At 36.0% G+C, this 20,740-nt stretch overlaps 3 protein-coding genes across 4 annotated transcripts; 1 reads left to right on the top strand and 2 right to left on the bottom strand.

The window, feature by feature from the left end:
* Positions 1-368: 368 nt before the first annotated feature.
* LOC125259625 (protein lifeguard 2-like) lies at positions 369-6,212 on the bottom strand. The gene is made up of 12 exons (XM_048177411.1): positions 6,030-6,212; positions 4,713-4,800; positions 4,448-4,548; positions 4,302-4,366; positions 4,164-4,217; positions 3,183-3,233; positions 3,019-3,058; positions 2,836-2,873; positions 2,495-2,582; positions 2,314-2,409; positions 1,648-1,701; positions 369-1,462 (listed from the first exon to the last, which is right to left on the bottom strand). The coding sequence occupies exons 1-12, from the start codon at positions 6,042-6,044 to the stop codon at positions 1,310-1,312; spliced, it is 843 nt and encodes a 280-aa protein (XP_048033368.1). The 5' UTR covers positions 6,045-6,212; the 3' UTR covers positions 369-1,309.
* A 290-nt stretch (positions 6,213-6,502) lies between these two features.
* fitm2 (fat storage inducing transmembrane protein 2) lies at positions 6,503-8,499 on the bottom strand. The gene is made up of 2 exons (XM_048177418.1): positions 8,248-8,499; positions 6,503-8,038 (listed from the first exon to the last, which is right to left on the bottom strand). The coding sequence occupies exons 1-2, from the start codon at positions 8,418-8,420 to the stop codon at positions 7,459-7,461; spliced, it is 753 nt and encodes a 250-aa protein (XP_048033375.1). The 5' UTR covers positions 8,421-8,499; the 3' UTR covers positions 6,503-7,458.
* Positions 8,500-15,973: 7,474 nt separating this feature from the next.
* r3hdml (R3H domain containing-like) lies at positions 15,974-18,830 on the top strand. 2 transcript variants are annotated; one of them, XM_048177419.1, is made up of 6 exons: positions 15,974-16,131; positions 16,215-16,516; positions 17,504-17,622; positions 17,750-17,852; positions 18,001-18,116; positions 18,264-18,830. In XM_048177419.1, exons 2-6 carry the CDS (start codon positions 16,247-16,249, stop codon positions 18,403-18,405), a joined length of 750 nt encoding a protein of 249 aa, XP_048033376.1. In that variant the 5' UTR covers positions 15,974-16,131; positions 16,215-16,246; the 3' UTR covers positions 18,406-18,830. The 2 variants fall into 2 exon arrangements, with proteins under 2 accessions (XP_048033376.1, XP_048033377.1); XM_048177420.1 differs by having other exon boundaries at positions 16,025-16,049.
* The last annotated feature ends 1,910 nt before the right edge of the window (positions 18,831-20,740 follow it).

Below are 20,740 nucleotides of genomic sequence, written 5' to 3'. Positions count from 1 at the left end.
CAGTGTTTTGAAAGAGGAATGGTTGGATCACATGCAAAGTGACTCTTACTTCAACTACCCATTTGTAGTGGTGGGGATTAATTATTCTTAGTGACTCGAATTTTTTTTTAATTATTTAATGATTAATTCAGTGACTCTTTCTACAGGTTACGTACATCGCTATGCCAGTAGGTGGCGATAAACGAATCGTTTGTGTTTCATGAGCATTGAATCATTTACTCAGTCTTTTTATACTAAAATTGGATGTGAATGAGATTTGAAGACCCCTCCTTACATACGAGATATATAAGCTTGTTCCTTTTTTAACGTGAGAGCATTGTGTTGATCTATAACAGGCTATTACCAATGACAACACACCTATACACATATGAGGGGTTTGGAATTTTATTTGTTTTCAGGAAGAAAAAAAACTTTTACATTTATTTACTCTGATAAACCTTTTCTTTTTTATTGCAACATACATCTTTACAGTAAAGACCACAAACATGAAAAATTATATGTAGCACTGCATTCTGTTTAAACGCAGCTACAGTGATTTTGCACTCTTTTTGTGAACCAAAGTCATTCAAAATAATTCATTTTCTTCAAAAATAGATATGTACTATGATAATACATTAAAATTCTGTGTAATGAATGAATTAATAATACATACAGGGCTAAATAAAATAATAATGCTCAACAAAGCACATCTCAAACAAGTCAATGACTTTAAAATGGCAGTGAAAATTGCCCAATGAAAAAATTCATAACATATAAAAATATGTTTTTGCAAATTAAATCAGTAATGTTCATTCGATTCATATGTGCTCTCCTCAAATCCAGCCAGCTGTTCAAAAAATATTCACTATGTATAGTTTCTTGGAATGATTTGTTAAAATGTCCTCATGCTGTGATCTCACATTATGAAACTTTTGCAGAGTCATTCACAAAGAGGGAATAGATGGATAAATACACACCTCAATGTGATGCTGCTTGTGCTCCTATCTGAGTCTGACCAAATATTACATGCACTTTCACTGCTAATGACATCATATAGGTTTCACAAATGTATTTACTATTTTCTATTTTGTTTTCTATGGCACCATGTGTAAAACTAGATGGATGTTGTTAAAGTTTTACCAGTGTGCATGTGTTATGTATATCCTTTCTACTACAGGATAAACACATGACACGTGATAATATCTGAGGAGAGGGAACTAAACAGCGTGCACTGAATATCCATATCATGCTGGAGAGGACAAGATCACTCAGACCAGAGGGACAAAAGACACTCAGGAGAGCCATAAGAGCTTCAGGTTAAACAGCACTTTCACTGCCGTTCAGGAGTACCAAACAACTGGAGAAAGAAAGAGAAGATGTAAACAATGTCCAGGTATATGCTGAGGGTGGCAAAGATGTATTCCTCAGGACTTATGGTGTATCGCTTGCTTCCCATCAGCATCTGCGTGTCAAATGCCAGGAACTAAAAGACAAAAGGATGAAAATAATTAGATGACAATAACAGACACTAGAGATAATGCTGCGTGCGGTCTGGTTTATTTTGCAGTAATGATATGCTGACTGTACACTATCGTGCTTTTGGCTACTCACCAAAATGCATTAACATTTAATATTGATCTGAGTTGAAATTATTTTATAATTATGTACCATGCAAAACAGTATTGCTCCCAAGGCAGCATACACAACGTGCAACCATGGAACCTGTAGGAGAGAGAAGAGCCTTTGTCAAAGTACATTCTCATTTCTGTGAATATTAAAGTCCTGGTGAGATATAATAAATCTTCCAAACAAACAATCAATCAATCAATCAATCATAAGCAAAGTCCCTTTAAGACAAGTCATTTCACTCGGCGGCCATCTTTGAAACGCCACTCGGGCATCCTGGGCATGCCCTATCTCTTTGAATGGGGAAACATCAAATTCTCCAAAACTGTTCGCCAACCTTACGATTACATTTCATATTTGAAATCACCAATGAAATATGACAACAGCTGTCTTATAAATGTTTTATCCAAACGCTCGAATCATGACAAAAAACTGTATTTTTTAGGCTGGATCAAGCTAATGCGCATGCGCAGACCTAAATGCGCGTCTCTTCTGCCATGTTTCAGAGGCGCGCGTCTGACTGTTTCTATAGAAACCGGTGCTTCTAACGGCTGCTGCAGTGACGCGATGACTTTACCAGTCGGCGATTGGCTCTTATTTAGAAGGCGGGACTTATTCCGCCATATTGCGCGTTACACTTTCTCCCATTCAAAACAATACGAGTGACACGTCTTGTGTTATTCTATTATCTTTGTCATAAGTACTTACATATGCAAAGGGCAGGATGAATGCCAGGACAATTCCGCAAATAAACACTACTGTGCAGAAGACCACCAGCACACCTTGGTATGAAGTAATATCAATCTGTAAATAAATATATTCCAGATTACATTTGAAAATGACTGCATTCAAGAAAAATGGCAATATGTGTTGCTTCAAAAATACTAACCTTGGTTTGGAAGCTAAAGATTGTAATTGCAAGACAGACCAAGATGGTAATTCCCAGGCAGATGACGACAGATGAAGTATTGTAGTAGCTAAAGAGATACAGCCAGAGGGGGAATATTTCAATAAGAAATGGGCCTATAAAAGACATGACACCTTGATACATGCAAAAAGATTTCACTTTCATTCATTTTTTTTATACATGCAGTAACGGCATATTGTAAAAGTAGGACAAGAAGGACAAAGGGGTAATATGAATATGCAACCATGAATGCAGGCCACACTTGAGCTTTGTTATTATGTAAAAAAAAAAAGACATGATGTACATATAACTTGAAACTGTACCTGGACAACGTTCCTGTCATGTAAGAAAGAGACAGAGTCTAGAGCAGGAGAAGAAAGATTACACATTTAAATGTGACAACAGGCTTGTTCTTGAGCAGTACTTCTAGTCCAGCACTAGCACTGACTAGTCTGGTGTATCTGAGATGTTGTTATTATGGTTGTTCTGTTTGTTTTAATACTCACAAAGATTGTGAGCAGAATCAGATTCCATGGGAACTGCCTCCTGTAAGTAAAAAAGATAAGAGTAGAAATACATGAGAATGTTGAATGGAAATTAATTATGATATGATGTAATAGTATATTTTGCATTAGTGATATGCATCTGTCTAGACTACAGGTACACTCACCGGGGTCCACGGCAGCAGGACAGGGTCAGATATGTGACAAAAAACACTGCACTATTGAGAGAAAAAGACAATCAAGCCATTATACATAGTGGATAACAATGTATTACAACACATAAAGCACACATACTAACTTACACTAGCACTGAATTACTGTATTGAAAGGATTAAAATGGAAAGTACCCCAAGATTTACTCACCCTCAAGCCATCCTAGGTGTATATGACTTTCTTCTTTCTGATGAACACAATCTGAGTTATATTAATAAATATCCTGACGCTTCCAAGCTTTATAATAGCAGGGAACGGGATCAATGAGTTTGAAGCTCAAGAAAGTGCGCCCGTCCATCATAAACGTACTCCACACGGCTCTGGGGGGTTAATAAAGACCTTCTGAAGTGAAGCGACGCTTTTGTGTAAAAAATATACATATTTAACAAGTTATAAATATTCCGCCAGACCACATTCTGTATTCAACTTACGAAAAAAGCATAACTGACGCATCGTCTTTTCATAAGTTGAATAGGGAAGGCGTAGGACGTAGCGTAAGCGTTTGGAAAGCGAGAGTTTTACATTTCGTAAGTTGAATACGGAAGGCAGTCTAGTGGAAGCTAGATATTTTACTTTATAACTTGTTAAATATGTATATTTTTCATACACAAACGCATCGCTTCACTTCAGAAGGCCTTTAGTAACCCCTCAGAGCCGTGTGGAGTATGTTTATGATGGATGGATGCACTTTCTTCAGCTTCATACTCGTTGGTCCCATTCACTGCCATTATAAAGCTTGGACGCGTCAGGATATTTATTAATATACCTCCGATTGTGTTCATCAGAAAGAAGAAAGTCATATACACCTGGCTTGAGGGTGAGTAAATCTTGGGGTAAATTTCATTTTAAAGTGAACTTAAAGCTGTCTAAATTCCAACAGAATTTTCATATTTACATTTCAAAACATCAACCTTAAAGTGAGGAATTTTACTTACTATGATGCCCAATACCAGCCAGGGTTGGTATGAATGTAATCTTTCACGGGTTTACTAAAAGATACACAAGACATATTTGTTAATCAAGCTTAAAAAAAAAGAACAATGCATTATGAAAGTTTTAGCACACACACTCACCAGAAAACGAAAAGAGACACAAAGGCAAATGTGACAGAAAGCTGGAGCATCAGGATGGTGTACACCTACAGGAAATTGTAGGTGTTATTAATTCACTTCATATCATCCACAGCAAATCAGGATCACTAAACAGAAGGCAATGATACCTTGCGGATGAATATCCTCCTGATCCTTCGGTCATCCCAGCTGAATTCTGTGAGCATCTCACCATCTTCGGGATAAGCTCCACTATAACAAGGGCTGCCACCTTCCAACAACAAAAGGAAATCTTAAAAAACATCCACAGTGACTGCCATTGGTGTTCCCAAAGTATAGTAGTGCATAGTTACCAAAATGCTTTAGCATTCAATTAACTAATCTAATAATTAGTGCAGATCAGTTTAATTTACTAAGGAAAAAAAGTAATATTACCAGCAGTTGCCTCATGATAACTTGGAGGATCTGAGGCCACCGGCTGAACATCCAAGCCATTCTCTGACTTGTTTGTTGCTACTGAAAGCTGTAAAACATATTAAAGTTTATTTGTTATTCATATGCACTCAATGGCAATCTATTGGTTTTTCATTAAACAAGGTATTGTTACAGAACCTGGTTTTCATTCATTACATTATTCATCTATCAGGACAATATTTTTAACCATATGGCTACACTATGCATTCATTGGTAAATCACTGTACATAATGCCATCCAAAAGTATGCACTACAGTAACTGAGAATGGAGAGACTGTGTAATTTATACAGCCATTACTTATCAATGACTGATTCACTGTAATAGGAGAGTTTACTCTGGGTAAATGACATCACAAGCCACCTTAAGAGACGCTTTGTACCTTAAAGGGATAGTTTGCCCAAATATGAAAATTCTGTCATCATTTACTCAATCTCAAGTTGTTCCAAACCTGTAGGGATTTCTTTGTTCTGCTGAACACAAAGGAAGAATGTTTGTAACCAAGCAGATCTCAACCCCCATTGACTACCATAGTATTTATTTTTCCTACTATGGTAGTCAATGGCGGGAGAGATCTGTATGGTTATTGACATTGTTCCAAATATCTTCCTTTGAGTCTTTATATTTCCTACTATGGTAGTCAATGGGGTGAGAGAGATGTTTGGTTAATGACATTCTTCCAAATATCTTCCTTTGTTCACAGCAGAAACAAGAAATTCATAAAGGTTTGGAACTACTTGAGGTTGAGTAAATGATGACAGAATTTTCATTTTTTGTGTGAACTATCCCTTTAATGGCAACTGAGGAAAAACCTTGTTCCCAGAAAATAAAAAGATCCCTTGCAGATGTAGTTGAAACTATGGAAATTTAAATCATATCTGTTCAATCAGGAAAACACGTGAAAATAAATGTCTTGCATTCTTTTCTAATTCTCATGCACAGTTGTAAAACATTATGATAGATGATATAACAGCATTTTAAGAAATGAAAAAACACTCCTAAAGCAAAAATATCAATATGTAGCACTATAGAATAGATAGAATAAATCAGATAAAAAACATAAGGCACAAATCCAAAACATGACAAAGCTACTTTCAGCGTCACTGGACCATCATTTAAACAGAGACAAAACCAGAACAGTGCAGACAGACTAGCACATAAAAGAATATTCAGTCATCCAGACCACTATGAATTCAAAGAAAAAGAAAATCCTTGAGAAATTACACATAAATATAAATGATAAAATCTTAAAAAACATAGTAAAGAATAAAAATGCTTACCTTTCCCTGGGTCATGGTCACAGCTTTGAATCTGATTTAGCTTACTTAAAAAAGTCTTTACGTATTTTCAGAGCTCTAGCCTGTACTCTCTGCACCTGTCTGGGATGCTGCACGCAGATAGTGACGATGCTGTAATAACCCGCAGTTCTATGAGCACAACCCCCCCTCCCTTACTCTAAAAGGCACATTCTAGCAACATCCAGGTTTTAAAGCACCAATGACAGAGGCTTGGACTGTACCAATCATGATGGCAGAAAAGGGGGGCAGCGTTTCTCCTATGACATGCATTATTACTGTGCATCATCAATCCTGCAACATTTGTCCAGAAACATCCAGAATTTTCCTACAGCACCGAAAACAGAGATAAGTGTAAGAGGAATAGAGGATGATGTGAGACATTTCATTGAGTTTACAGTCTTACCTTGTAACAAAATAAAAGAAAATGCACAACAGAATAAAAAGTTTACTAGAAGTCCTCAATCCAAAGATATTTATTTATTCAAACAAACACCATAATGAATTAAATAAAAGTGATATGTTGTTACACTAACAAGATGTCCATGTCATCACATCAGTTGAAATGGGTACAGTACAATAACTCAACACAATAATAACATGTCTGGTTTGCGTTCTTTGAAATACTGATATTACACAAAGCATTATTGCAATGGCAATGATGATGAAATGGCTAATGGATGTGTCCTCCATAACCATCATTTGTATTTTAGAAAATTTGCATTGCTCCTCAAACCTGCAAAAAATACTTATAACCAGATAAATATTAATTTAAATGTATCACTCAAACAACAATCCAGTCCCCAGACATTCTTACAATATTCCAAACAGTACATTTTAGATCGTTTTTGGTTTTTCCAAGAAATAACAAATAAACTGATCAGATTTTTATCATCAGTGATATGAGGAATGACGACAACTGCGAATAATGAGTCTAACAATGGCACATTTGAACGAACAACAGTTTGGCCTTCAGGCAGCTAGAACACTTAAAATGGTCCTATTAAACACAATGCAAGAATATAACAAATGTATTGCGCTTTAATTCTCTGACCTCCAAATTAATCAATAAATAGCGCAATAAAAATATTAAAACTAGTGTCAAGGGGGAAAAAGTCTACATATTTAATGTTAAAAGGCAGCTCAGCTTATGATTACAGGTTAATTACAGAATGTAGCAGCAGACTAATGTACAAGCTAAATTTACTGTCAAGTTTATTATTCCAGCTCTGTATAAAGCCACAAAACTTTTGAAGGCAACAATAAGGTTCAGTTGGGACTTCTCAGATTACAGATTGTCATTTTAGGAACACCAGCTGCCTTCTGCACCACATGGTCGGCTAACCCATCATACATCTCACAAAACAAACAGTACAGATATGTGAAGCTTGTTGTAGTGCACTTAGTTCTCATACTAAGCATGTTGTTTCTGCTGTGGAGGGAGACCTGGAGAAAAGCGAAATGGGTACCAAACAACATAGGTCACGTACCACCCTAATATCCCGCACAAGGTCCCTAGAATCTTGTCAATAAGATCATGGAAATACACAGAAGTGCATCCAAACATCCATATCCAGATGACCACAATCGCATTAAGTGCTATATACAGAAAATCAAGAGGAGCTTTTCTGTAAACATCAGTTATGTGTAACATGGGCACCATTTCCTCCACAATCACAAGAGAAGAGTAAGCCAAGATGAAGGAGTGTCCTGATATGTCAAATCCATCCCAAATGAATCCAGCCTTCTTGCATGCAGTTTTTGTGGTAATGTCACCATGGATGACTTGCATGTTGTCTGACTCATAACATGAACCTGTAATGTCTTCAATGTAGAAAAAAGTCTCAGTGCAGGTGTACCAAATGAGGGTTGCTACCAGTAGTGATGTAAGCCGCCTCAACACAAACGTGTGGCTTTTGTTGAAGGAGTTGGAGTAAATGATGAAAGGCAGAAGCAAAACAATGGTCCATCCCCAAGAAATTTTCACAAAATATCTGAAAGTAAAAAAAGTTGAAATGACTTTGAGCCAAACATCAATGTCATAGTAAGTTGTCAATATCACGCGTTGCTTTTATTATTGTATATATTGCATATTATTTTATTTTATTCTAAAAACGAACACATTTCTAGTAAAATACGTTAGTGTTACTGTGTTTCAATCAGTTCTAGCTGGGTAAGGTAGCTACCATAGACTTGTACTCACAGATTTAAAATATTTCTACTGCTACTGAAGTAGCTCTCCGGCACGAGGTCCATCATTTTCAAAAGCGATCCTGTAAACGAAATACAAATAAACAAGTGCGGTAAATAAGTACGGGTACATGGCTGTCTCCAGAAACAAGCCAAATTGTTCACTATGCTGCCTATAGCAGCCATGTTGTTCTATGTGCTGAGCGTATTTGAATGCGGAAACAGAAACCATACTACTACGAATCCTACTATGGTTGACGGTTACGGGCTGCTGATTAATATTCATGAGCAAGCGTTCGCCATTGGAGAATGGCTACTGAGCAACTTTACCATAACCTAATTAATATTAAAGAGTCAGACCGAGTCAGACGTCCGCCATAGGAAGGTTACAAACACGTCAGCGCTATTGATTAATATGCATTAGCGAAATCTTCGCTCTAGTAGTTGTTGTTGTAATTTCGCAAACTGGAATCGGATGAGTTGCTCAGTGTGCCGTCATTATAATAAATAAATAAAAATAATAATAATCACGAACTCACAGTAGCCTACTGACAGAATTAAAATCTTTCCTCATCGTATGAGATAAGAATACCCGAACAGACGTTGTTTAAATGTGAGTTCAAAGGGTTAAACTAATATAGCTATTTTAAAGCATGACAAAATATTAGGCCTACATAAAATCTTTATCACCTAGTAGTTTTTCACTCTTTGAAGAGAGTTTTTTTTTTAACATAGGCCTTTACTGTCCAATAGGTGGCACTATAAAATAGTCACGAAAAACCTTGAGACTCTTAAAAATGGTCACCAAAGTATCATCTCATCCCATCTGCTCAGTTTTTATCGCACATTGTAGTGTTGATACACATTTGTTAAAAACCACTGTTTTCACCTAAATGAGACTCAAACCTGAAGATTTACAGATACATTTGAGAGAACAGATAACAATGTACAATTATTAATTAAAATAATAATAATAATGATTTTATTTTAAATTTAGGCAACTTGGAAAATTCCACAGGTTTGCCCTTGTTCGTTATTGGCAAGACTGTATTTATCCAGAGGCAAAAGTTCCAAGCATGTGTGCCATTTGGCTATGTTGTCTCTCCATTCTGCTTCCACACATTGTGCCAGACAGAGCAGTCTGACAGGATGTGAAATAATGGTGTTTTAAAAGTGATTGCCATGGATTTAAAAAATCATCTGTAAATCTCTGAAACAATTACACTTGGAAGCCATACAGGTGCATTTGGACTCTTATTTTAATAATTAAATCCAGTTTGGACCTGGATGCAGTCAGGAATCACCAAAAGAAGAAACCTAATATGATTTTGATGAACTGGAGGTCATCTTAGAAACATCTGTTAGCTGAACAGACCTAAACACAGACACTTCAGACACTAAACAAAGACCTTTCACAGGATATTCAAACCAAATTCTCTTTATTTTAAGCCTATATTCATTTTAGATGTATTTTTACATAAACATCAAATACCAGCCTGCTGAATAGCTGATTTAAACATAAAAACCTGTAAATATACATTTTTATACCCTATAGAAAGAAATTAAAATAATTCCATGAGATTTAATTTATTTACATATTTTTTATTATTATTATTGTAAGTGTCTAGACAAGATGATGTCATATTAGAGGAAGTGGGACTGTTTCTAGCCTGATTGTCTAGAGGTGTTTCACCCAAGCTTGACCCACTTCATACTGTCTCACAGAAGGGGGCCTCAATGAGTTATGGCTTTGTCTCTTCCTCAGGGCATTCCTGACAGTAAATCTGAAATGTTACAGCTTGACACCATGAGTGCTTCATAAAATGGACCTTTACAGATCCCCACATATATGGGAGAAATATAATTATGGTATGTGCTAAAAAGTCACACAAACTCTTAAAAGGGATAGTACAATCAAAAATTGAAAATTATTTACTCGCCCTCATGTCGTTCCAAACATGACTTTCTTTTTGTCTGTGCAACACAAAAGAAGTCAATTTTAATTTTTTTTTCTGTCCATCCAGTGAACATCAGGGGGTCCAGTGTTGTTTTGGACCCTTTTGATTTGCATTGTATGGGCAAAAACATTCTTCATAATAACTTCTTTTGCGTTCCACAAAGAAATACAGTAAATGATGAATTTATAGAATTTTCATTTTTGTGACTATTATCAAAGTCCCTTTAAGACCATAGACAGTAAAAGTTTAAGACAAGTCATTTCACTCGGCGGCCATCTTTGAAACGCCTCTCGGGCATCCTGGGCATCATGCAGCTCCTATCTTTTTGAATGGGGAAACATAAAATTCTCCAAAACTGTTCGCCAACCTTACGATTAAATTTCATATTTGAAATCACCAATGAAATCTAACAACAACCGGCTCATAAATTTAGTTTCTAAACGCTCGAATCATGACAAAAAAAACGGTATTTTTCAGGCTGGATCAAGCTAATGCGCATGCGCAGACCTAAATGCTTGTCTCTTCGGAGGCGCGCGTCTGACGGTTTCTATAGAAACCGGTGATTCTAACGGCTATTTTGGGGTAAATTATCCCTTTTTAATGATTTGAGGACAAAATAATTTGATTAACTGAATTACAGTAGTTGGTAATATTTAATCAGTTGAATAATTTGCTTATTCACATGAATTTACTGATTATATTTTCTGTTTATCAATGTTATTTGTTCACAGATTTTACATTGGTAATATTTTTCTGCTATGATTATTAATACTTTTTTAATTAAATGCAGGCTTTCCAGTAGGCCTAGTTAACTGGTAGGAAATGGTGCAACTCCAGGGTCATGGGCTGACAAAAAAACAATAGGACTAGTTCAATCCACTTTTGTCAGTCAAATTGTGTCAATATAAGGTCTAGCCTATATCTGCATATGAATAGTTAGTTTCACTGCTGTAAAGGTGTAACTGCTAAATCAATGTGTAATGAGAATAACCAGTGGTCAGAACAGACCCATTGTTTCTGTTCTCTTCAAAACTATCCATCACCATGAACAGCTACATCACTTAGTAAATTTGTTTTCAGGGCTGCCAAAACAAAGTTTGGACTGCTGACATAAGAAATGGAGCAGCAGCAGGGAATGGGAAGCCCTGGATTTATGCTAAATGACGTGATTCATACAAAGAAAGACCCGACTGTCCTTTTCATTGCTGTGGAGGAGATAATGGCACAGCTGTGCACCTTTTTAAGTCACTTTTTCTCTCTCTTTCATTCCCACAATGCACAAGGATCCTTGAGCATTATGCAGATGGGAAGCATGAATGAGGTGCAGTCAAGGTAACATTATGCGAATGATTTCTAAGCTATAGCTAGTGCTTGTACATGCAGTGATTCATTTGATATTTCTGCTCAACATTCATCACCTCCTTTGATGTGTGATGACAACACTATTAAGTATGTGACAAAATTGACAGAGACGTGCCTGTGGCTATTTTTAAACGCTCCACTCCACAAGGAGTCATTGTAGCTTAGAGTTCTGTATATGTCACACGTGCACATGAAGCTGTCGAACATTTGACCCGGGGAAGAACGTTTACATATGCGTCTCGTCAATGGAATGACTAAACTTGTGCAGTTTGTCTACAAAGACAAAAACATTGCAACATTTTGTATGTTAAGAAGTGACATCATATGTTTGTCCAGACAGAGAACAAGTTACGGCTCTCTTGCCTATATAGTAGGCCAACAGAAAGTCTTCCAAATAGGCCTCGAGTTGAACCTTGACCCCGCCGACCGTGGCAGTTTGAGGATGACTGCTAACTTTAAAAGTTTCCTTTGAAGGCGCTAAGCCTTAACTATACAGGTACATGCTGAACAAAAAGCTCAAGTAAAGGCTTTATTTCTTTATTATTTTGATTTTCACTATATTTTGCTTATAATGCTGTACTAAATTCATCACTTACATTAGCTGTGAGGCCAAAAAACAAACTGGAATTCTAAAGCATTCTCATTTAAAGGTGTTATTATCTTTCTGTTCTATTACTTTTGACTTTATTAGTAAGAACGAATGGATTGTGATAGATTAAAAGTGGCAAAAAGCAAATAAGAGCAAATGATAGGCACAATCAATTTTGAGATTCTCAGGCAGTGACATTTGTCACGAGTTAGCATTTCAAAATGTGTCAATAGTGCTGTAGTTTTTGATGGATTTATTGCTTAAATCATATCTTTACATATTGTATTCATGTCATTTGGGTGTTTTCATTGTGGCTGTATTTATGGTAGTGTATTAAAGGGTTAGTTTAAAAATTGAATTTTCCTTGGCATAGTTGAATAACAAGAGTTCAGTACATGGAAATGACATACAGTGAGTCTCAAACTCCATTGTTTCCTCCTTCTTATATAAATCTCATTTGTTTAAAAGACCTCCGAAGAACATGCGAATCTCAACATAACACCGACTGTTACGTAACAGTCGGCGTGTACGCCCCCAATATTTGCATATGCCAGCCCATGATCAAGGCATTAGACAAGGGCAGCCAGTATTAACGTCTGGATGTGCACAGCTGAATCATCAGACTAGGTAAACAAGCAAGAACAATAGAGAAAAATGGCAGATGGAGCGATAATAACTGACATGATCCATGATATCATGATATTTTTAGTGATATTTGTAAATTGTCTTTCTAAATGTTTCGTTAGCATGTTGCTAATGTACTGTTAAATGTGGTTAAAGTTACCATCGTTTCTTACTGTATTCACGGAGACAGTGAATTGCAGTCTGTATAATTCATAAATGCAGTCTGTATAATTCATAAATGCATCTTAATTCTTTGTAAATCTCTCAAACAGTGTGTAATGTTAGCTTTAGCCCGTTAGCCACGGAGCACAGCCTCAAACTCATTCAGAATCAAATGTAAACATCCAAATAAACACTGTACTTACACGATTAGACATGTTGCATGACGAACACTTTGTAAAGATCCATTTTGAGGGTTATATTAGCTGTGTAAACTTTGTTTATGCTGTTCAAGGCAAGCGCGAGCTCCGGGGGGCGGGGATCGTGAGCATTTAAAGGGTCCGCAGCATGAATCGGTGCATAGTTAATGATGCTCCAAAATAGGCAGTTTAAAAAATTAATTAAAAAAAATCTATGGGGTATTTTGAGCTGAAACTTCACAGACACATTCAGGGGACACCTTAGACTTATATTACATCTTGTAAAAAAACGTTCGATGGCACCTTTAAAACAGTTCATGTGAGTTCAGTGGTTCTACCTTAATATTATTAAGCGACGAGAATACTTTTTGTGCGCCAAAAAAATGCCAAAATAACGACTTTTAAACAATATAGCCGATTTCAAAACACTGCTTCGGAGCTTTACGAATCGAATCAGTGACTCGGAGCGCCAAAGTCATATGATTTCAGGAGTTTAGCCGTTTGATAGGAGATCCGAGTCACTGATTCGATTCATAAAGCTCAGCCCATCACTATATTGTTAAATAAAGTCGTTATTTTGGGGGGTTTTGGCGCACAAAAAGTATTCTTGTCGCTTTATAATATTAAGGTAGAACCACTGAACTCACATGAACTGATTTAAATATGTTTTTATTACCTTTATGTGTTCCGAAGATGAACGAAGGTCTTACGGGTGTAGAACGACAGTAAGGGTGAGTAATAAATGACATTTTTGGGTGAACTAACCCTTTAAATGGGAAATTATTAATTGGAAATAAAGTTGGTGTCTTTCCAACATTGTCGTTTTTGCATCTCCTTGCATTTTTCTGTGTCTGTAAATTTTACAGACATGCCCTTAGCTCCAGACATCTAACATTTCACAGCAGTTGACACATGTCGTAACAATTAACCAATAATCTTTAGTAATGTAGTAATGCGTAACAATCTTTGGTGAAACCAATCTCCCGCTATATTGATACTGCACTTTTAGTTTCTGCTCAGGATGAGGTGAATATTCTGCATAGTCTAATTTCCACAAAGTCGGAATCTGTAAGTCGATGTTCTCGATGTCCCTGATCAGTAGTTGCGACAGTCGAAGTTGTGCAGTGGATATTGGCACTGCCCAGAGACTAGAGATATTACACATGGCATGTCCTTCCTGGAAACCTAGACAGCTGGAACAATGTGCTGACTCGGCTATGCCTTTAAAAGTTGGACTTTAATTCATATAACAACTCCTTCCCTTTTATAAAATCACTGCCTGTGCTTATTCAATTTATTTTATTGAAACATTTTGCCAGGATGGCTGAGTGCAGCTCCAACCAAAGCTAACAAAAAATCACAAATGTCCAATATAAGCGAGGAACAGAAACTGATGATTTAAAGGAACAAGAGTCAAACGTAGCCACTATAAACAAGCATTGTAAAAACCCATTTGTATTTGAATATTACTGTGCATGTGCTGTATGCTATTTTGTAGTTACTATAGTATATGCAAATCAAAGGATGCTATATTGATGTGAAATCAGAGGTGAAAGTTGCCCAAAAAGCTGTAAAAAAAAATATTTGAAAATCACATAGGTAATGGAAATGAAGAGCTATGACTGTTGAAAAGTCATCAATCTTAAAATCCCGTTGGAGAGCATGGCTGTTTGGAGCTTCCATACTGAGTGTGTGCTGAAAAAGCAAAGCCTTCCATTAAATTGTTTCCTGAACCTTGGGAACATCCCTGTGGGGGAAGAAAAAGAGACAAGGGCTTTTCTTTTACGTCAAATGGCCTTAGAGAGTTGGCCCAGTTAAAGTTCGCTGCCACACATGTCAAAGACGTTGTTTGCAAAGGCCAGAGTTTAAGTGGAGATCTTTTCAGCTGCGCTTCTCCAGGCTGTGCTAAAGTGCTGGAATCACTCCTGAAGTTATGTGCTGTGAAGACCGCTGAGGACCCCCGCTTTCTTCAGACTGCAGGAATACATTCATAAGTATAAGCTGCAATTTTCTCTTAAATAGCCATTATGTATTCACTTTTTTAAGATTTGATTAAAAAAAAAAGTAAAGCAGTTTATTGAAAGATCTTTGTTGTTGAGATGGTCATGTATATAATACCTTCAAAAAGTGAGGGCATTTGTGTGTAATGTTCGTCAGTTTGTTTAAACCCTGAGTTTTTGCAATGTAACCCTATGGTTTGCTCTGTCAACCATGTCACTTTGATAAGAATATATATATATATATATATATATATATATATATATATATATATATATATATATATATATATATATATATTAAACCACACTGTAAAAAATAAAAAGTTGAGAAAAGTTTAAGGCAACAAACTTTTTGAAGTTGAGAAAACTAAAAAAATCTTCTGAAGTTTGTTGCCTTAAACTTTTAAGTTTTCTCAACTTTTGATTTTTTACAGTGCATATAACAGGTTTAAATATATATATATATATATATATATATATATATATATATATATATATATATATATATATATATATATATATATAAAAAACTTATTTTACAGTTATTATATAATGTTTATTATAAAAGTTATAACTTTTTAGCAAGATATAAAATAACATCTGTCGATATAACTAACAAATTAAATTGTAGGATTAGATTATACTAATTAACTATATATAGGCCAATATGCAATTTTTTGGGTGGACTATAAATGTTACACAGCTAATTATATCACTATGTTGATATGTTTCTCTGTTACTATGGTTCTCAAACCTGTCCCGGAGTACCCCCAGTCCAGACCTGCACACTTTGCATGTCTCCCTATATCTGACACACCCATTTCAGGTCTTGCAGTCTCTACTAATGAGCTCATGAGTTGAATGAGGTGTGATAAATGAGGGAGACATACAAAATGTGCAGGGTTGGGGGTGCTCCAGGACAGGTTTGAGAACTGGTCTGGCTATCTTCTTACTAACAGGAATTGCAGGATTAAACTATAGGCTACGTGCACTTGAATAGGGACTGTACGTTCCTGGGCTTTAGTGTTATTTTGCTGGCTAATACAGTGAGAGATTGTTGACATTGTATTCTCTTTCCACAAATAAAGCACCTGTAGCCAACCAGACAGAAGGCAGCGAGATGAATTTGGCCTGCGCTCAGCTGTTCTTTGCTGCCGCCCTGTGGACACTGCCGTGCATGACCGCAGCAGTGGCGATGAGCGGAGCAACAGATCTGCTTCATCTCAATGAGGTTTCCATGGAGGCTGTAGTGAGGAACAGCAGCGACACCAGCGCACCTCGAGCGCGGCGGAAACGCTTCATCTCCAGCAAAGATATGACGGCATTACTGGACTATCACAACCGCGTGCGCTCACAGGTCTTCCCGCCTGCAGCAAATATGGAATATATGGTAGGGCATTTTTTTTTAACATTATTAATGTTTTAGGTTTAACAAACACGCAAAAAAAAAAAAAAAAAAAAAAAAAAAAAAAAAAGTTTCTTAATGCATAATTTCAAGACAAGCTGGACGCTATAGTATTTTTCATGCAGTGTATTGTGACTGAAAGTGTCTATCTCCAAAAAGGACTCAAACTCACCATAAATGTATCACAAAAGTGATCAAATATATATTACATATTTAAAAATCATCAAATTTCAGTCAGTGAGTTGAACTCGCGCGTCTGAATAATTCAGAAACAACCATTTCAACTAAAGGATTAAACAATACAAAACATCAAAGCATTAAAGCAATACAGATAAACATGGATAGTTTCCATATAACGTACTTGTCTATATCATCTTTGAATAGAGAAAATAGAGGTTTAGAGCCAGTAAACATTTGTTTATGTGAATTTAGCTAGCAGGAAACACAAATTAATTAGGCTATGTGATATTTGCCAATATTCTCTTTTGAGTAGTCAAACAATCCAAAGAAAACATCTTTAAAACAGAAAGAAAGTCACTTAAAAAGAGATTGGATAATTCATTTAAAGGATATAGGCTTGTTCGAGACGCATCGGCGCTTCGCAGATCGATCGGCGTATCAAAGTATCGCGAGAGCGATTCAAAACCATAAGGAGTCGTTTGCTCTCCAATCGCTCTCGCGGTACTTTGATGTCTTACGCCGATCGGTCTGCGCAGCGCTGATGCAAACAAGCCGACTCAAAGGAGTCGTTGCTCACGCTTCAGACATCTTCAGGGCCAAAGTGAAGTTTGATAAGTTAAATTTCAGTCTGTTCCTCACAAAATTCATGATGTATGGCTCCAGAAGTGTGTGTTCAATGTTTATGATAATGTTGTTTGACATCCTCAGTTATATTCATTGCCATTCCATGGGGCTTTTGGGTGACCTATTCTTTTAATTATTTGTTTATCTATCCTCTCTCTTCTTGGTGAGGTGTGGGATGAGAGACTGGCTAAATCTGCAGAGTCCTGGGCATCTCAGTGCATATGGGATCATGGACCGCCTCATGTCTTGCGGCACACTGGACAGAATCTGTCCATTATCTCTGGAAGGTACAGACCTTTACAAAAACATACAATAAATGGGTACTCTAATGGTATCAGCATGAATTAATATCTGAAAACCATGTAGGTTCTGGATTATACATACATTCTTGTTATTATTTCTTTCATTTTGCAGATACAGATCGATCGTTGATCTGGTAAGATCCTGGTATGATGAGAGACACTCTTTCTCCTTCCCCAATGGATGCAGTGGCTCTGTCTGCACACACTACACTCAGGTGGGTCTCCATAAAAAAAATGAGCAGCCATTACGCCAGATTTGACCACTGGATTTGAGCTGATTTGATGTGACAGTCTATATATATATATATATACACACACATATAGATAGTATATATTAATTTTAGTAATTACTTTTCTTTTCAGATGGTGTGGGCCACCAGCAATAAGATCGGATGTGCTGTCAGAAAGTGTTCAAACATATATGTGTTTGGGAGTACATGGAAACAGGCCACCTTACTGGTTTGCAACTATTCTATCAAGTAAGAGTCATTTTCTACTGTATCAATACAGTCATTTTAATCTTAAATATGTAGTAAATAATGGTTGCACTTTATGAAGAAGATTTTTTGCAAGAAAAAGAAAAGGGAAAGTAATCAAACTTGCACATGTTGCTTCTTCTGTTCTAGGGGGAACTGGGTAGGAGAGGCTCCATATAAGACAGGAAGACCGTGCTCCGCGTGTCCCTCAAGCTATGGAGGATCATGCAGTAAAAACCAGTGTGACTCCAGATCAAAATCCAGAAGAAATGCAAGTGGTTTCAGAGGTTAAGGAGTAAAAAAAAATCCTTTAAAAATCTCTAAAAAATTATTTTATTTTATTAAAAATGTTATATAATAGAAACCACTAAAATGTAAATTTCACAATGCAAATTATTCCGTGGTCATTTTATAAAACGTAAGTGCTGTAAAATGTCCAATTAATCAAATTGGTAAATGTCAAATTACATCAACTGTTGTTGTGTTTATCATCACCCCCCCATAGTTGTCAAATAGTTTTTTATTACTTTATTAAGTTGTTTAATGTTCACCATTTGTTGTTCAAGGCTATGGACTGTTTGCACTGTTTTACTTATAATTTGTTTGTACTAAGTGGCATCGCAGTGACAATTCACATTGGGAGTTAAGCACTTTCTTTTATTATTAATATTTGTTTTCTTTTTGTACATGTAATAAATTGTCTTTAGATTAGGAAAAGTCGTGTGTTCAGTGGTTTCTAAGTTACTATCTTTTTGAAATGTCTATTGCTTTCAAGTCACACAGAGGACATGACTGCATTGTCAACACATTTGTCCTCATAAAAACAGACCTTTTATTTACATTTTCTCTTAACACAGACAGACTGTTGCCAACACCTTCCTAGCAGGCACATATCCAATAAGTATAAAAAAGGCAAAAAAGAAAACAAAACAAAGAATCATTTATACATTTCAGTAATATATTAAGAAACTATATAAAGAAACTGGGAAGCAGAAACTATTGAGAAGCAGAACGAAACTTCTTTTATCACCTCATTAATGTGTTCAATCCATCTACAAGAGGCAGATCTGCTGTAAACCATGACTAAAAGGCTTTTAAAGCCATAAACAAAGCACAGGGCCTTGGTCTCCAATCCAGTGTAAAGGCAATACTTTACCGGTAATTGAGATCATTCATCTGTATAACAAAACATGAATATATCACTGAATTTTTTTTTCTTTTTCTTTTTTTATAGCTTTTTTGGCTTCAGAGTTTGGGATCAGAATTTTTTTAAAAAAGAAATTAAGACTTTTATTCAGCAAGGACGCATTCATTTGATCAAACATGACAGTGAATACATTGATAATGCACAAAAGAATCAAATAAATGCTGTTATTTCGAATTTTCTCTTGATCAAAGAATCCAAAAACAGATATATCACAGTTTCCACAAAAAATATTAAGCAGCACAACAATTTTCAGCATTGATAATAATAAAGAATATTTCTTGAGCAGCTAATCAGCATATTAATGATTTCTGAAGGATCATGTGACACTGAAGACTGGAGTAATGATGCTGAAAATTCAGCTTTGCCATCACAGGAATAAATGACTTTTTAAAATATATTAAAATAGAAATAGCTATTTTAAATTCTAAAAATATTTCACAGTATTACTGTTTTAACTGTATTTTTGATCAAATCAGCCTTGGTGAGCATAACAGATTTCTTTTAAAGACATTTAAAAAAAAAAATCTTACCAACCCCAAACTTTTGAATGGTATTGTATAAGGCAAACGGACACAAAGATAATGAAGAACTTAGCTTAGGTGTCTCTATACCAGCGTGACAAATCTGGGGAAAATCTAAAGTTTCAAAAAATTCACTTTCCCATGAAGCTGCTCAAAAGTAAAAGCAACAGTAGACTTGTGTAATGCTATACACTTCTGTCTGAAAGCATCACATTATATTCATGGGAACAAACATTGTATCTGTTAAGAAAAAGGCAGCATATTTATTGAAGCATATGTGTAGCTCCGCCCCTTTTCAGCAATGCGCTCGTTGTGTTCTGTCTTCCGGTTTTGTATTTCCACAGCATGAAGGTAAGATCTTACAGATTTATGAGTCCCCCCAGAAATCGGGTCTCCTTTAGGACCCCGAGTGATCCCATTGGTTCGACGGACTTTTAATGGGATGTATTTTTAGCGGCTGATTATAATTCCTGCAAAATCATGTAATGAATTATAGTTTAAAATGTGTTGTAATGAACATGTCTTTTAAATTACATGGTTCATATACTAGTATATAACTGAAGCTATAGGTTGTGAAATCAATTATTTTTCTTTCTTACTGTTTTTTTAGTTAGCTTATGTACTAGCATAGCATACATCTACTCGATTAGCCTGCTAGCTTAGCTTTTATTATATTAGGTAGCCTATGTTTTTTGCTTCCAGTGTCTGTTTCCAGTTTGTTTTATTATGCAATAGTCATTCATTTTATATTTCAAACATGTTGTTTGTGCACTCAATGTAATAAACATCATACAATAGTGAAATAGGTTATAATTAGTCAAGATGTCACAATAACAGCTTCTCATGACACCGTTACAATGCTTCACTGTGAGATTTTTTCATACAAGCTTCGAAGCTTT

The sequence above is a fragment of the Megalobrama amblycephala genome, linkage group LG24 (assembly GCF_018812025.1).
Source record: "Megalobrama amblycephala isolate DHTTF-2021 linkage group LG24, ASM1881202v1, whole genome shotgun sequence".
In the NCBI taxonomy this organism is placed as follows: domain Eukaryota; kingdom Metazoa; phylum Chordata; class Actinopteri; order Cypriniformes; family Xenocyprididae; genus Megalobrama; species Megalobrama amblycephala.
Note: the sequence above shows the minus strand (reverse complement) of the source record. Positions and strands in the feature narration are given on the sequence as shown.

Excerpts from the sequence above, each read along its gene's own strand:
- r3hdml (XM_048177419.1), top strand. The coding sequence starts at position 16,247 with ATGAATTTGGCCTGCGCTCAGCTGTTCTTTGCTGCCGCCCTGTGGACA. Across the intron at positions 16,517-17,503 it reads CAGCAAATATGGAATATATG|GTGTGGGATGAGAGACTGGC; the intron begins GTAGGGCATTTT and ends CTTCTTGGTGAG. Across the intron at positions 17,623-17,749 it reads CTGTCCATTATCTCTGGAAG|ATACAGATCGATCGTTGATC; the intron begins GTACAGACCTTT and ends TTCATTTTGCAG.
- fitm2 (XM_048177418.1), bottom strand. The coding sequence starts at position 8,420 with ATGGCTGCTATAGGCAGCATAGTGAACAATTTGGCTTGTTTCTGGAGA. Across the intron at positions 8,039-8,247 it reads AGTAGAAATATTTTAAATCT|ATATTTTGTGAAAATTTCTT; the intron begins GTGAGTACAAGT and ends TTTTACTTTCAG.
- LOC125259625 (XM_048177411.1), bottom strand. Across the intron at positions 4,367-4,447 it reads GGAGGATATTCATCCGCAAG|GTGTACACCATCCTGATGCT; the intron begins GTATCATTGCCT and ends AATTTCCTGTAG. Across the intron at positions 3,234-4,163 it reads GGCTGGTATTGGGCATCATA|TGCAGTGTTTTTTGTCACAT; the intron begins GTAAGTAAAATT and ends TTCTCTCAATAG.